The sequence below is a fragment of the Zootoca vivipara genome, chromosome 2 (genome assembly GCF_963506605.1).
Source record: "Zootoca vivipara chromosome 2, rZooViv1.1, whole genome shotgun sequence".
Lineage (NCBI taxonomy): Eukaryota > Metazoa > Chordata > Lepidosauria > Squamata > Lacertidae > Zootoca > Zootoca vivipara.
Window position 1 is genome coordinate 54,387,772 of NC_083277.1, and position 14,279 is coordinate 54,402,050.

At 43.4% G+C, this 14,279-nt stretch overlaps 1 protein-coding gene across 18 annotated transcripts in view; it reads right to left on the reverse strand.

The window, feature by feature from the left end:
- LOC118080574 (acylamino-acid-releasing enzyme) overlaps nt 1-14,279 on the reverse strand; it is a 59,399-nt gene that overhangs the window by 41,927 nt on the left and 3,193 nt on the right. For 16 of the 18 annotated variants that reach the window (XM_035106008.2, XM_035106006.2, XM_060271543.1 and 13 more), the window contains exons 2-12: nt 14,149-14,278; nt 10,886-11,012; nt 9,538-9,625; nt 8,289-8,364; nt 6,333-6,469; nt 4,371-4,508; nt 3,107-3,198; nt 2,112-2,152; nt 932-1,053; nt 497-557; nt 154-248 (exon numbers count right to left, since the gene is read on the reverse strand). In XM_035106008.2, the coding sequence (XP_034961899.1) occupies nt 154-248; nt 497-557; nt 932-1,053; nt 2,112-2,152; nt 3,107-3,198; nt 4,371-4,508; nt 6,333-6,469; nt 8,289-8,364; nt 9,538-9,625; nt 10,886-11,012; nt 14,149-14,278 (1,107 nt within the window). The remainder of the gene's footprint in view (nt 1-153; nt 249-496; nt 558-931; nt 1,054-2,111; nt 2,153-3,106; nt 3,199-4,370; nt 4,509-6,332; nt 6,470-8,288; nt 8,365-9,537; nt 9,626-10,885; nt 11,013-14,148; nt 14,279) is intronic. The other 2 variants (XM_060271545.1, XM_035106010.2) reach the window with 2 other exon arrangements.

Genomic DNA, 14,279 nt, shown 5'->3' on the forward strand with positions numbered 1-14,279 from the left:
TTCTATAAAGTCAATTGTTTTGCATTCACACTGAACATCTTCTTATATATCCTGCAAATTCTCAGGAATGGCAGAAAGCTTTAACAGATTTGCAAACTTTTGTTGGCACACCATCTTCACACCCCAAAGTCTTCCCTTCTGGTCTCAGCATACCTTCCTACTCCTTTGAGGAGTGCTAAGCAGGACTCTATGGTTGTCAGCAGCCCAACAAAGCAGAGGTAGTGCCCCTGAGTAAATCCCAAAAAAACCTGAAACGGGAGAAAACATGGCTGAAGTCTGGAGCTTTGGAGAAATGTTGGAGAACAGCATCAAACAGATATTATAAAAAGACACTGCATGGAATACGGTGTATATGGAGGCATATGGCTGACTGCAGGACTCTCCATTTTGGAGTAACAAAAGGAGCTGGGTAGTAGGACATGTATGAACTAAAGAGGCAAGGGGGTAAAAAAGCAGCTCTAATTTTGCATGCTCAACCTCTGAAATTGAGACTTACCAGATGTGGCAGCCCTGACTACGTCCACCACTGTAGATGTGAGCTTAGTTTGCCAATTGAGCTAAGCAGGAGAAAAAAAAATCAGGCAAGGAATACAAAGCAACAAACTTCACACTCTTCCTCTACTGCATCCCACAGACCAGTTGCTCTGCATCTTTTCAGTAGCCGATTCCAAGCTAATCTCCCTTCCAGCATCTTTCAATAAATGCTAAATTCTACAATGTTTTAATTCTGCAATCAGAATTAGTTGCATTTAAGAACTGTATCATTTTAACCTTTTATAATAAGGCCATGCCAACTCAGCTTTTCTACTCTCTAAATGTTTTTTTGTTGCATACTGATTTCAAATTCCACAGTTCCTTTGCTATTATGACCTGCCTGCACCCACAGTCCCTTCTCTTCCAATCAGCTACCTACCAGAAGTGCCACACTTACCATCTGTAGCTTCAAACACTGGCGATGAGGCCCAAATACAGGGCACTCAAGGTAAAGCAGGCGAGTTCCGTCAGGGCTGAGCCGGGGAGAGGAAACAGCCTCAGAATCTGAGGACAGCAACTCTGCAACCACAGACACAATGCAGTACCAGGGCATGCAGACTCATCAAAGTGGAGTTACAGATGCAAAGAATACTTTAATCTCATAAAGGCAACTGGCCAAAAGTCCCCAGGTGATGAAATTAGAAAAACATTAACAGTGGACAATCTGAATTCCTTTTCTGAAAAGTCCCTATAAATTTACGTCTGAGACAACGTTTCTTTACTCACAGTTTGAAAAAAATAAAACATATAAGAAAGGAGCAATAGTGACTGAATAAACTATGGACATCTTTGGAAAGCAAAGTAAATTTGAAACAAGTAACCTGTAAAGGCAGTGCCAGATTTACGTATAAGCTAAACAAGCTATAGCTTAGGGCCCCACTCTCTTGGGGGGGGCCCAAAAAAAATTAAAGAAAAAAATCTGGATGTACATTTCCAAAATATAAGATTAAAATAAAATAAAACTTACATACAGCAACAGTGTTTTGTATTGTGTATGGACATATTAGATCCATAAATTACTATATAGCATATATTCAACACAAAAAACAGTGACAATTTGTTGTTGACAAAGGACAGCTGGACATATAAAGGGCTCCATTACCTTCAGTAGCTTAGGGCCTCATCAAACCTAAATCTGGCCATGCAAACCACATGTCTGATTGCTGAAACATTTTTAAGCTCCTTTACAAAAGGCAAACTAAGCTGCAAAACTGAGATTCTGCTGGGCTGCAGAATTCCATGGAAGACTGGGCTCTTCTGGCTTACTTACACATACACACAGATTGTAAATGTGGCAGTCACTGTTGCTCTTTCTTTGCAGTACTAAGGCAGGAAATGTTGTTTCTGCTGAAATGCTTCCATTTGTGAAGTTACAACAAAGAATCCTCGACGTATTTGAATGTGACAGCCCTGACTAACTCTGCAAACATTTGTATCACTGTCAGGAAATCCACCCAGAGCTCCAAGTGACTGAGAAGCTACAGGTACGCCCCGCCACCACCACTGTTGGAGAAATATGGGAAGGAAAGGCACTGCATGGAGGGACAAGAGATAAGTTGCCTCCAAAGATGACTTACCGCAGCTACTTTCAGAGAGATCGAAGAGAAAAAGGGCTGACCTATGACAGGGAGAGGGGAATGCATGAGACGTCTCCAACAGGGACCAGGTTTTTCACCCACCCACCCCATGATGAATGTTAGTCTCTATAGGATTAAATTTTCACACTCTGCACTTAAAATATAGTGAGGCTGAGGATCTTGAGGCTTTCCCTTCCACCTTCCATTGATTTAGGAAAACCTTCAAGGTTATTTGCATTTTTTTTTCGTGGGACAGGCTACTTTAGAGAAGCAGAATGCATTTCCTTGGAGGTTTTCACCAAGGGAAATATGGGCTGGCACCCATCAGGAATCATTTAGATACAGTCTATACTATTTTAGGAAGGACAGGGGTGGAGATGGACTAATAAATAACCCATTTGGCTCCTTCCAAACCCAAGAATGGCCTCGGTCCAGTATACCTGAAGGAGCATCTCCACCCCCATCGTTCTGCCCGGACACTGAGGTCTAGTACCGAGGGCCTTCTGGCGGTTCCCTCATTGCGAGAAGCCAAGTTGCAGGGAACCAGGCAGAGGGCCTTCTCGGTAGTGGCACCCGCCCTCCCACCAGATGTCAAAGAGAAAAACAGCTACCAGGTTTTTAGAAGACATCTGAAGACAGCCCTGTTTAGGGAGGCTTTTAATGTTTAATAGATTATTTTATTTCATTTTTCTGTTGGAAGCCGCCCAGAGTGGCTGGGGAAACCCAGCCAGATGGGCGGGGTATAAATAATAAATTATTATTATTATTATATTAAGAATATCACTTCTGCTGATTCTATATTTTAGAAATCACTGACTAAGATCACATTATTGTTCAGGACATGTTGTTTCCCCTCTTTTGTTTTATTTTTTTCTTTAAACTGAGCAAAATGTTGCCCTCATAATTTCCCCCGAGGCAGTGGCTGGTCCTGGCACAGCCAACTGGAGAGCCGAATCCATGGTTTCACACTTAAGAGTGACTGAGACCTTGCCTACCTTCTGTTGGAGCAAGCATTCAAACCCAGTCTGAAGGGCTCGTGCCACCAGCCAACGAACAGTATACATTTGTCGTCTGGGGACCACAGGGCCTGGCCAGGGAAGCAAAACCAAAATATTAACCATTCACATATGGGTGGGCAAAGCTATGTCTCCATTGTCTCCCCGTAAGATTTGCAGAATGTTGCTGCAGCGGCTGAAATTCAACAAGGCTGTTTACTGGGAGACATTCCAATCATCAGGGCTCTGCAGGCAGCAGGCTACTTTACTGTTACAAGTGTTTGGAAGCAGAAAGCATGGGAGGTATGTATCTGTCTCTGCATATGATGAAGGGTCAGGTATGGATCTGAGAAAGCAGCGTTTTCTCCAGCAGGCTTCTGCTGAGCTCCAGCCTCTTGTTGCACAAATGAATAAACCTCTGTACTCCAGCGCCAATTTATTTAAACACTCTCAGATTCGCTTGTTCAGTTCAACACTATTCAAAAGCTAAGGGTGCAAAAAGTGCAAGAATCATAAAGAGAATTACAATTTGCGAGCTCAGAACCACCTCTAGGACCCAGGACACCTAGTATGTCCGCTTCATGCATTCTTCTGCAAGCCTGATAAAGCAAATGGGTCAGAGACTTCCTCCTCCCATTTTATTAATTTAAATTTTGCTTCACTATTCTGAAATGCTTGCAATCCTTGCGATCAGTATACTGAATACTGATCGCAAGGAAATGGAAAGACGAACTGCCCCCAACTATTGTAGAGTGGCAATTGATTGAATATTTACAGTTAGCAAAACTAATGGGCTGGGTGCGGGACATAGGTTACTAAAAAGTATCAAAAGAATGGATAATCTTTAAGGAGTATCTAACAACATACAGTAACCACAACATCTTATTGGCAGAACTAGAACGATATCTGTAAAATACAAAAAAAAGGAAATAAAGAAAAGAATAAAGACTCAAGTCAACATAAACAAACCTGTGAGAAACAACAACAAAAGGAACTAGATATAATGGAAAGGGTTGGAAGTATCATTTATTAGTGGAGTTGGAATACGTTTCAAGACATGATTTTGGTATGTATGATTTCAGCTTTGTTTGTTTAGTGTCGTACATTTTGTTTGTATTTGTGAAGATTTTTAAATTTGTATCTTTTTAAATATTTGAAATAAAGGTCTAAAAAATAAAAAAATGAAATGAAATGAAATGCTTGCAATCCATGGTGGTTTGAGGAGTGTCCCATTAAATTCCCATGCTGCATTGCACTGACTAACCTGTCCAGGGGAGATATGCCCTGGGATGCCCTCTAGCACTGAAACTTCACTGGTTTCAACATTCACCACACACAAGACAGGGAAGCTTTTATCACTCAGTGCCTCTCCCCAATTGTCATAGTATACAAAGTGCTCCTCCTAGAAAAAAAGCAGAGGCAGCAGCAGCAGCAGCAATTTATTATTTATACCCCACCCATCTGGCTGGGTTTCCCCAGCCACTCTGGGCGGCTCCCAACAGAACAACAACAACAACAACGTGAAAAAACAAATAAATAAAATAAATTATTATTATTATTATTATTACTCCGCCCATCTGGCTGGGTTTCCCCAGCCACTCTGGGTGGCTTCCAACAGAATATTAAAATACAATAATCTATTAAACATTAAAAGCTTCCCTAAACAGGACTGCCTTCGGATGTCTTCTGAAAGCCTGGTAGTTGTTTTTCTCTTTGACATCTGGTGGGAGGGCGTTCCACAGGGCGGGTGCCACTACTGAGAAGGCCCTCTGCCTGGTTCCCTGTAACTTGGCTTCTTGCAACAAGGGAACCGCCAGAAGGCCCTCGGCGCTGGACCTCAGTGTCCGGGCAGAATGGTGGGGGTGGAGAGGCTCCTTCCCTAAAACTTCCCTAAACAGGGCTGCCTTCATATGTCCTCTAAAAGTCGGATACATTTGTTTATTTCCTTGACATCTGATGGGAGGGTGTTCCACAGGGTCCCTGTAACCTCACTTCTCGCAGTGATGGAACTGCCAGAAGGCCCCTGGCACTGGATCTCAGTTTCCGGGCTGAACAATGGGGGTGGAGACACTCCTTCAGTAATACAGGTCTAGAGTTTCCCATGAGAAAGACATATAGGCCTCAATGTCATGCAAAGGCTTTTTTCACTCACCAGAATTTGCTGCAGACAACCTCTGCAGTCATGCCTCCATAAGCACGACTTTATCTGCAATTTAAATCCACAAACTATTCTCTAAGCCAGTGTTTCTTAAACTTGAGTCCTCAGCTGTTGTTGGACTACAACTCCCATCATCCCTGACCACTGGTCCTCTTTTGAAGTCAAATGTGACTATTTCAGGCCATCCAAGTGTCTCTATTTTCCAATTTAACAGATTGGAGAACTGGGTCCAAAGTAAGAAAATGAACAAAACTAATTTCGGTAGGGACAAATGTAAGGTTCTGCAATTAGGCAGGAGCACCAGCTGCACAAATATAAAATGAGGGACATCAGGTTTGCCAGCAGTACATGTGAAAAGGATCTAGGGTTCTTAGTAGATCACAAGCTTAACATGACCCAAACAGTGTGATGCACCAGCAAAAAAAGCTAATGCTCTTCTAGGCTGCAGCAAAAGAAGTATAGTGTCCAGGTCAAGGGAAGTAATAGTACCACTCTATTCTGCCTTAGTCAGACCACACTTGGAATACTGTGTCCAGATTGGAGCACCACAATTTAAGAAGGATATAGTTGGAACATGTGCAGAGGAGGGCAACCAAGATGATGAAGCAACAGAAAACCAAGCCTTATGAGGAACAGTTAAGGGAGTTGAGGGTGCTTAGCCTGAATAAGAGGAGACTGATAGGAGATATGATAGCCAACTCACGAACATGGACCAAGCTTCTTTTATCCTGCTCCAAAGGGTACCAGCCGAACCAATGGACTGAAGTTACAAGAAAGGAGATTCCAACTGAAGACCAGAAAGAACTTTCTGACAGTAAAAGCTCTTCAACAGCTGAACAGACTCCCTTGAAAGGTAGTGGACTCTCCTTCCTTGGAGGTTTTTAAGCAGAGGTTGGATGGCCATCTGTTATGGATGCTGTAGTTGATATAACTGCATTGCAGGGGGTGGACAAGATGACCCCTGGGGCCCCTCCCAGCTCTACAATTCTGATTCTATGACAGAATAGAGATGGTAAAGCATGTGGCATAGTATAAGCATCTCAATGCCAAATGATAAAAAGTAGATACCTTTCTTGCTTCACCTGGTTCCTCTCCTTGGGGGGACCTGGCTTGAGGGAAAAGTGGTTGCCTTTTGGGGCGTCTTCTCTCAGCGACATAAAGGATCTGTGTTTCTGTGCTGGACCAGGCAACACAACCAAACTGCTCTGGTGGCATAAGGTCAGATAGGAAAATAGGTAATGATCCTCCTGAGGCTGACCCCTCTCACTAAAGCAGAATCCAAGTGGGGAGAGAAGCAATTCATAATGCTGAGCACACAACTATGGGTAACAGGTTGACTGACTGATCTGATATTTCCCCAAAGCCATTGCAGGGGAATTAGCACTCCTAGTATGAGGCAGCAGCTCCTGCTATTATATAAAAAAGAGAGTGTGTTCTCCTGAGGTCCTAATCAATGGTTAGTGAAGACGGAGGGTGGAATCCAACACCGTGCTAAGGCGTTTGCTCTGTCACAGCAAGCATTTTTGCTTGTGCTGATGGAACAATTGCCCCTCTTTCTCCCTTGCACACTATTTTGGGGTTATTCTGACCCCTCAGAGCTGATGGGGGCATGGGGAGGGGAAGGAAGCCCCATTGCATCAGTAGGACTTGTTGCACTGCTGATGCAACTATTTGGTTGAATCTGCCCCAGAGAAAAGCCACAAGTTAGTAAACAGTGTGTAATAGGGTGATGACTTTTTCATTTTTTTTCTCAAAAATTATTCCCTGTAGCACAAATGGATGTACTTTTGCCTATTAATGACTAAAATGAGCTATATTCCATTGAAATATTAAAAAAGGTTACGCACAAACCGTTATTTTTTTTTGTACGCCATTTTACCATTTCATAAAATTGTATTAACAATTCTATATATATTTCGTATCAAATTTGGACACAACACCACATTCCACAATGGGAGTGTTCTTAGCAACATAGGGTATACACATGTCACACCTGTGCAAGTTAAAAGCCCCTTTTTGGGACCTCAAAACTCAGCCAACAGACCCTGCCGGACATGCTGGGAAAAGAACCTATAGAAGAGGTAGCAAAATATCGTCCTCTAGCGGCATCTATACTGTTACTGCAGCTAAAAAAAGCTTCCTTGTGTGTTTGATGACCCTATATAATGTTGTATATATGTGACTCTAAAGCTTGGGTTCAATTTTATATCCGCTTACAGTGACTTCAAAAATGGTCAAAAAACTGATATATAAATTTTTTTAAATCATTTTGTGCGTGAGGTTTTTTTTTTAATCAAATCTCTTTGAAAGTAAGATTTTATCTAATCTTTAATGAAAGCTCATCAAATTTTGATACAGGGAAATGAGGTTGTAAAAAAGTCATCACCCTAGTGTGTAACTATCATCCAAAGATAGTCCTACTCTATTTGTGGGGTTATAATTATTTGTTGTGCCTAAAAAGCAAGCTCCCCCTTTGTGTGGAAGTTTGATGCTTAAGATGCAAAGAGCTCAGGATTTGCCATCTAAAGGTCAAGCTAAGCAAGTAGGGCAGGCAGTGAAATCTCAAGTAGCATAGACCGGGTCTCAAATTGTGCTGCATATGCAAATTTGAATGTGACCTCACCGGAATTCTACCCCAGACTGTTTTCATAGAAACATGTAAAGGCGCGTGTGCTTTGTGACCTAGGTGCATGGCTAGTGTGACATCCACCAAAGCAGTTCAGCCTAGCCTTGTCACTAAGATCTGAAAACTTGGGGTGCTCCTGGATCTCCAGGTTCCAGTGAGAGTTAGGGAGGATCTTTTAGGAACACCACCCAGAGATGTCTGAAAGGGCAGTGAAAGAGGAAAGAATATAGCGTAGGTGAACCAAATTCTCCTTTGGCATTAGGGAGAGGATGTTAATAGGAAGAAGCATGAGCAAGTGTTGTGCTGGGAAAGAGCAGGGCACACAGGACTGAGGGAATATCACTTGCTTTGCCTGCAGAGTAGCAGCATACAGCCAAGCCCACTGCTTTTGTCCTTACCATCTGTGTATACTCTGCCATGTTTATCCAGTGCCGTGAGATTAATGCTTCTCGCCCTTCCACTCTTGTTCCAGACCTGCTCAGAAACAGAAATCAGCACAGGCCAATGTCCACCGCTACCATGCAATATCAACAGGCCTGCTACATTTCCTCAAGCACCATAACCATTTTCTTCCCTGACTCCACTGCTAGGGCTGAAAAAGATGGGAGAGCTGAAGAGGTGAGAGAAGGCAGTGCCAGATTTTAAGAGACATGTGCCCAGTGATACCAGTCTAAAGGGACTGTGCATGTAATCCCTCACCTTTGGTCTGTCTATGTATAAAGGCAGATTTCCTAGATGTTACACGCATAATACTGCAGACTTCCTTCCTTCTGATCTGTGTCTGAATCTCAGATTTCACGTTAACAAAAAAAGCAATTATCAAGTTATCCAGAGACCTGTTAGTAACCAGCTTTGACTATTTATTTCTATTTAAAATATGTATAGATTGCCTTCCTGAGTATAACTCTTTCAAGGCAGTTTACATTATAAAATATAAATAAATAATACAACAGCATCAATTTTAAAATGTAAAATACAAGGTTATTTCTACAAAACACCCCCAGTGAACCAGCAATAATAAAACAACCCACTCGGCCCACCAAATTCTCCAAACCAAAATTAATATTATTTTATTTTAAAACCAAAATATTTTATAATGCAGATAGTAACAGCTCACAAGCGGATGGCTGTATACAGCATTGTAAAATAAATAAATAAATAAATAATAATAATAATAATAATTTATTATACCCCGCCCATCTGGCCGGGCCTCCCTGGGCGGCTTCCAACAGAAATATTAAAATACAATAATTTATTAAACATTAAAAGCTTCCCTAAACAGGGCTGCCTTCAGATGTCCTCTAAAAGTCTAATAGTTGTTTTTCTCTTTGACATCTGGTGGGAGGGTGTTCCACAGGGCAGGTGCCACTATGGAGAAGGCCCTCTGCCTGGTTCCCTGCAACTTGGCTTCTCGCAGCGAGGGAACCGCCAGAAGGCCCTCGGTACTGGACCTCAGTGTCCGGGCAGAATATAAAAGTATATTCCTAGAAAATTCCAAATACACATACCTGGGTGCAGCAGCACTATTCCTACTCTTTCTACACAAAGCTTTTAATAAGTCTTTGTAGCAGCATCCTTGCTCTGTAGGTGTGACGGGTATTGCCTGGCTAGCGTGCACTTTACTGTCACGCACACACACCATTTTACCTCTATCACTTCCTGCTTCTGCCCCATTTCCAAGTGATGGGTGAAAACAGCCTTATGTGTCCCAGTGGGTGACATTCTGATCAGCAATCTGTGGCACAGGAGACAGGGACAACATGAGCAGCAGAGCCAGCTCTGAGAGGCATTTTAAACCAAGGGACACCCTACCCCCCCCCCAAAGGCCATCAGTGTTTTTCAGGAGGGATTCAAGCACATGCCAAAACTTTAGGTTTGCACAATTCAAGTAGGTTAAAGCACTCAGTTACTTTAGTGCAACAAATCCATCTTTTTTAAATAAAAAAGGACTTTTAAATTATTTTCCCTGTCACTTTCCTAACGTCACAAAGTATGGGACGAGCAAATTGATAGGATGATATATAAACAACCCCAAACCCAAATGATATATTTGGGATGATATATAAACAACCCAAATGAGGATGAGCACTCATTGTTGCGTAAGGTAAAGGTAAAGGGACCCCTGACCGTTAGATCTAGTTGTGACCGACTCTGGAGTTGCGGTGCTCATCTCGCGTTATTGGCCAAGGGAGCCGGCGTACAGCTTCCAGGTCATGTGGCCAGCACGAAAAAGCCGTTTCTGGCGAACCAGAGCAGCACACGGAAACGCTGTTTACCTTCCCGCTGTAGCGGTACCTATTTATCTACTTGCACTTTGACGTGCTGTCGAACTGCTAGGTTGGCAGGAGCTGGGACCGAACAACAGGAGCTCACTCCGTCACGGGGATTCAAACCGCCGACCTTCTGATGGGCAAGCCCTAGGCTCAGTGGTTTAACCCACAGCGCCACCCATGTCCCCTTGACAATGAGTCAGGATGAGCACTCATTATTGCATAACTGCCCCCAAAGCAAAGTAGAAGGAATGCTCAATAAAGACTGGATACAATCTGACCTCTACATAAAGTCTGTGCAAGTCAATAAATAGATAGGTCATTTGGTCGAAGCCCATTTATTTCCATCTGCTTTAAGGAAAATGTTCCAACCTGGAAAGGAGCTAAATAGTTTATATGCAGTCCTATGATTCCCATCACTCCCAGTTGAAGACTTTCAGGTTGCACAAAGAAGGATCTTAGCCTATGACTTGCGGAAACTGATGCCAGTTATAACTGACAGTAAGAGGGTAGCACAATTTGTCACCAAGGCAAAAAAAGTTATGTTTTCTTAAAGCACCCCCTTCAAAACAACCCATTCTAACCTATCTCGGTTCCTTGGGAAAAGCTGATTATCCTTACTCTGGTTTATATTTTATCTTGTGCCAGGTTATCCCAATCCAAGCCTGGATTGAATTTCTAAAGCATGGTTAGATATGCTAAGGGCAACCGGATGCTCTACGTACTGGTCCCGGATCTCAGCTGGAATGCCAACAGGAGTAACGGAGACAACTGCTCTGCCATTGTGGTGTAGGATATACTGACGGCTGAAATGCAGCTTCTGACGGTGCCCCAGGTCAGGCTGGCACCACTCTGCAGGAAAGGAGAGAGATAAGACCGGGAATCTGAGCCTTGGAACCTCCCATCCCAGTGTGTAGCACTGCTGTTTCTGAATTGATTGAGACTGTTTTATGCAGAAATATGTGGGAAGCACAAAGTCCAGAAAGCCAGCAAGACACAGACACCGATTCTGCTCCAAGACACCACGATTAAGATAACCAGAGTTCAGAAATGGAGAACTGATTGTAGACCTACGGGGAGAAAGAGCACCACATCCAGCAATAAAGGAGTTGAGAGTGTGTTAAACTAGAATTAATCTTGTAAGAGATGACAATTAACTGTGTTTAGAGACATTTAGGGAAAGTGCAGCTTATCAGAAATGAAATTGCAAGTAAACAGCATGAGCTGTCAAGTTTTCCCTTTTCTCACAAGGAAGCCTATTCAGCATAAGGGAATTTCCCTTAAAAAAAGGGAGAACTTGACAGCTATGGTCACAAGTCTCATTAAAGACTTCTGGAATTGGTAATTTCAAGAGACATTTCTGCTTATCATTGTTTAGAGGTCACACACAATATAGTTATCATCCTCTTTCATGCTGCAAATTAGCATAAGCGACGTTTTTCTAACTGAGAACAGACACTTGACATTCTACAGATACAGGGACGTCTTAAGCATGTTGGACGCCCTGGCGCCGTGGTGCGCAGATCGCTCCGGCGCCCCCGCCCCGTTCCTTGTCGCGGCTGGTGGGCGGGCGCAGCCCGGCACCCTGCCGCCCCGCGCCACCCAGTTTACCCCTAGAACTGGCCCTGTACAGATACCTGGAAATCATTAACATTGGATACAAATTAGCCTGTGAGATTCTTGGCCAACTTTGCAGCTTCATCTTAACAGCCTCACTATGTCGCAGGGACATAGTTTGCACCCAAACTCATCCTAGACTCCCCTTTGTGTTAAGCTCTTTTTCTGCAGCGAGAAGGGGTGTTGGCCTGCCCAGTTGTAATATTTTGCTACTGTAGGTACTAGGATCAGCCATAGCCAGGTGTATAAAGATGTGTACTGTCAGCATACTTAAAACAGGGCTCCTTATCCTGCAGTCTGGAGAGGGGTTTCCCTCTCTTATTTCCCTATCTATATGGCCATCTCTCTTATCTTCATTTCTTACCTACTGTTACAAACAAGCCCATTAAGCTTTCCTCCCATACAGCTCTTGGTTGCCACATTACTGATCATAGTTCTCAGAGTTTATTCAGGCTTGAGTATTAGCATATTGAGAGAGGTTGCCCAGCCCACTCAGGTAACCCCTCCTGGAGAATTCTACTTCCTGCCAGTAGAGGAATTGGGCAGTGACAACCCATCCTAAACATCTCTTTCACTGCAGAAAAACTGTCAGTTGCCATGAGATGCTGCAAGGCTTGATAGCACATTGCTTTTTTAACCACAGTCTCAAATCATGTTACTAATAATTTTTGGCTCCTAATTTGACATTATACACAAGTCTCTTACTTTACCATATAAAAGGGGGGCAGCCCCTCCCCCCTTTGCATTCAGCATATGTGATGAATGTTTTTTTTTCTTTTTGTAAATTACACATTGTCTTTTAACTTGGAAGTAATTGCAAACTTGAGATGTATGGGCTGGGATGTTGTTATTCTTACAAAGTGAAGTCAGCTTTTTGCAGTGCATATGATTACAACACACCTGAGAATTTCTGCAAAAATGGGTCAACTCCTCTCCTCCTAACACAAGGCCCCAATGGAGGCAGGTTGTTGAAAAGGCAACTTAGTTTTCTGACCTCCATGCCACGATACTTCTAATGCCAGAGGTGTAACAGGCAAGAGACAGGGGGCAATCCAATATTTTTCTCATCTGCTACCAAGTAAGAGGTGCCCTGGCTGTCTTATGTCAACCTCCCTCTGTGACAAAGTTCAAATGGAAGGCCACTGCAACTCTATGTTTAACTGGCTTGGGTTCTGAGATGCCCAAAGCGGACGGCACTGCATATTAATATTTGCTTTTTAAACAGCTGATTAACAGCAAAGGACCATATAACCAGACTCAAAAAGTACCACACACAAGCTTTATAACCTCCATACATATACCAAATTTTCACCTCAGAGTCCCCCCCCCACAACCCTTGTCCATAGCATTTACAAAGCGAGACCCTCACGTATCCTTCAGCAAGTTTACACTTCCAATGGTTGCTTTTGATTATATATTTTGTGATTTTGTATTTTGATTTTGTTCTGTGAACCTCCCTGAGACGGGGTCATAGCTGCCAAGTTATCCCTTTTTTAAAGGGATTTTCCCTTATGCTGAATAGGCTTCCTCGCGAGAAAAGGGAAAACTTGGCAGCTATGGACGGGGTATAGGGCGGTATATAAATTCAATAAATAATAATTTTAATAATAATTTAATTTAATAATAATATTTATTTAATTGATAAATAATAATTTTATTATGTATACCCCACCCATCTGGCTGGGACTCCCTAGCCACTCTGGGCATCATGCAGCATATATTGAAACATAATCGAACATTAAAAACTTCTTGATACATGGCTGCCTTCAGATGTCATCTAAGTCAGATAGTTGTTTGTTTCCTTGACATCTGAAGGGAGGGTGTTCCCACAGGGAGTTTTGGAAGTGAGGAAGAAAGGTTGTTTTCTGCTGCTCCAGAGAAGCGGACACGGAGCAATGGATTCAAACTACTGTACAAGAAAGAAGATTCCACCTAAACATTAGGAAGAACTTCCTGACAGTAAGAGCTGCTCGGCAGTGGAATTTGCTACCAAGGAGTGTGGTGGAGTCTCCTTCTTTGGAGGTCTTTAAGCAGAGGCTTGACAGGCATATGTCAAGAATGCTTTGATGGTGTTTCCTGCTTGTCAGGGGGTTGGATTGGATGGCCCAGTAGAAGACCCTCTGGGTTTATAAGCCAGTCTATTCCCCAGCGTGGGCTTGAGTCACTTGCAACATGCTGTTCACTACTTCAACGTGAGAGTATTTTTAACGGAGCAGTGCTGAAGCCCGTCGAAAAGAGAATGGGGAGGGAAACTGCCCGCCCACCAACAGCTCAGCCCAACCTCCCACTGAGCTTGTCCACACAACCTCGGCTCTTCAGAAGCGGGGACCGGGAGAGGAGAGCGCCGGCCTAACCCGCGCAACTGGCTCACCCGTGTAGAGGGGCAGGCACTTGGCGCCGCCGCAGGCAGCAAACCCGACTCCTACGCTGGCATAAGTCACGCGAGGAAACCGGCTCAGCTCCTGGTACAGGGCTCCGAGAGAACCCGACCCCGCTGGAGGC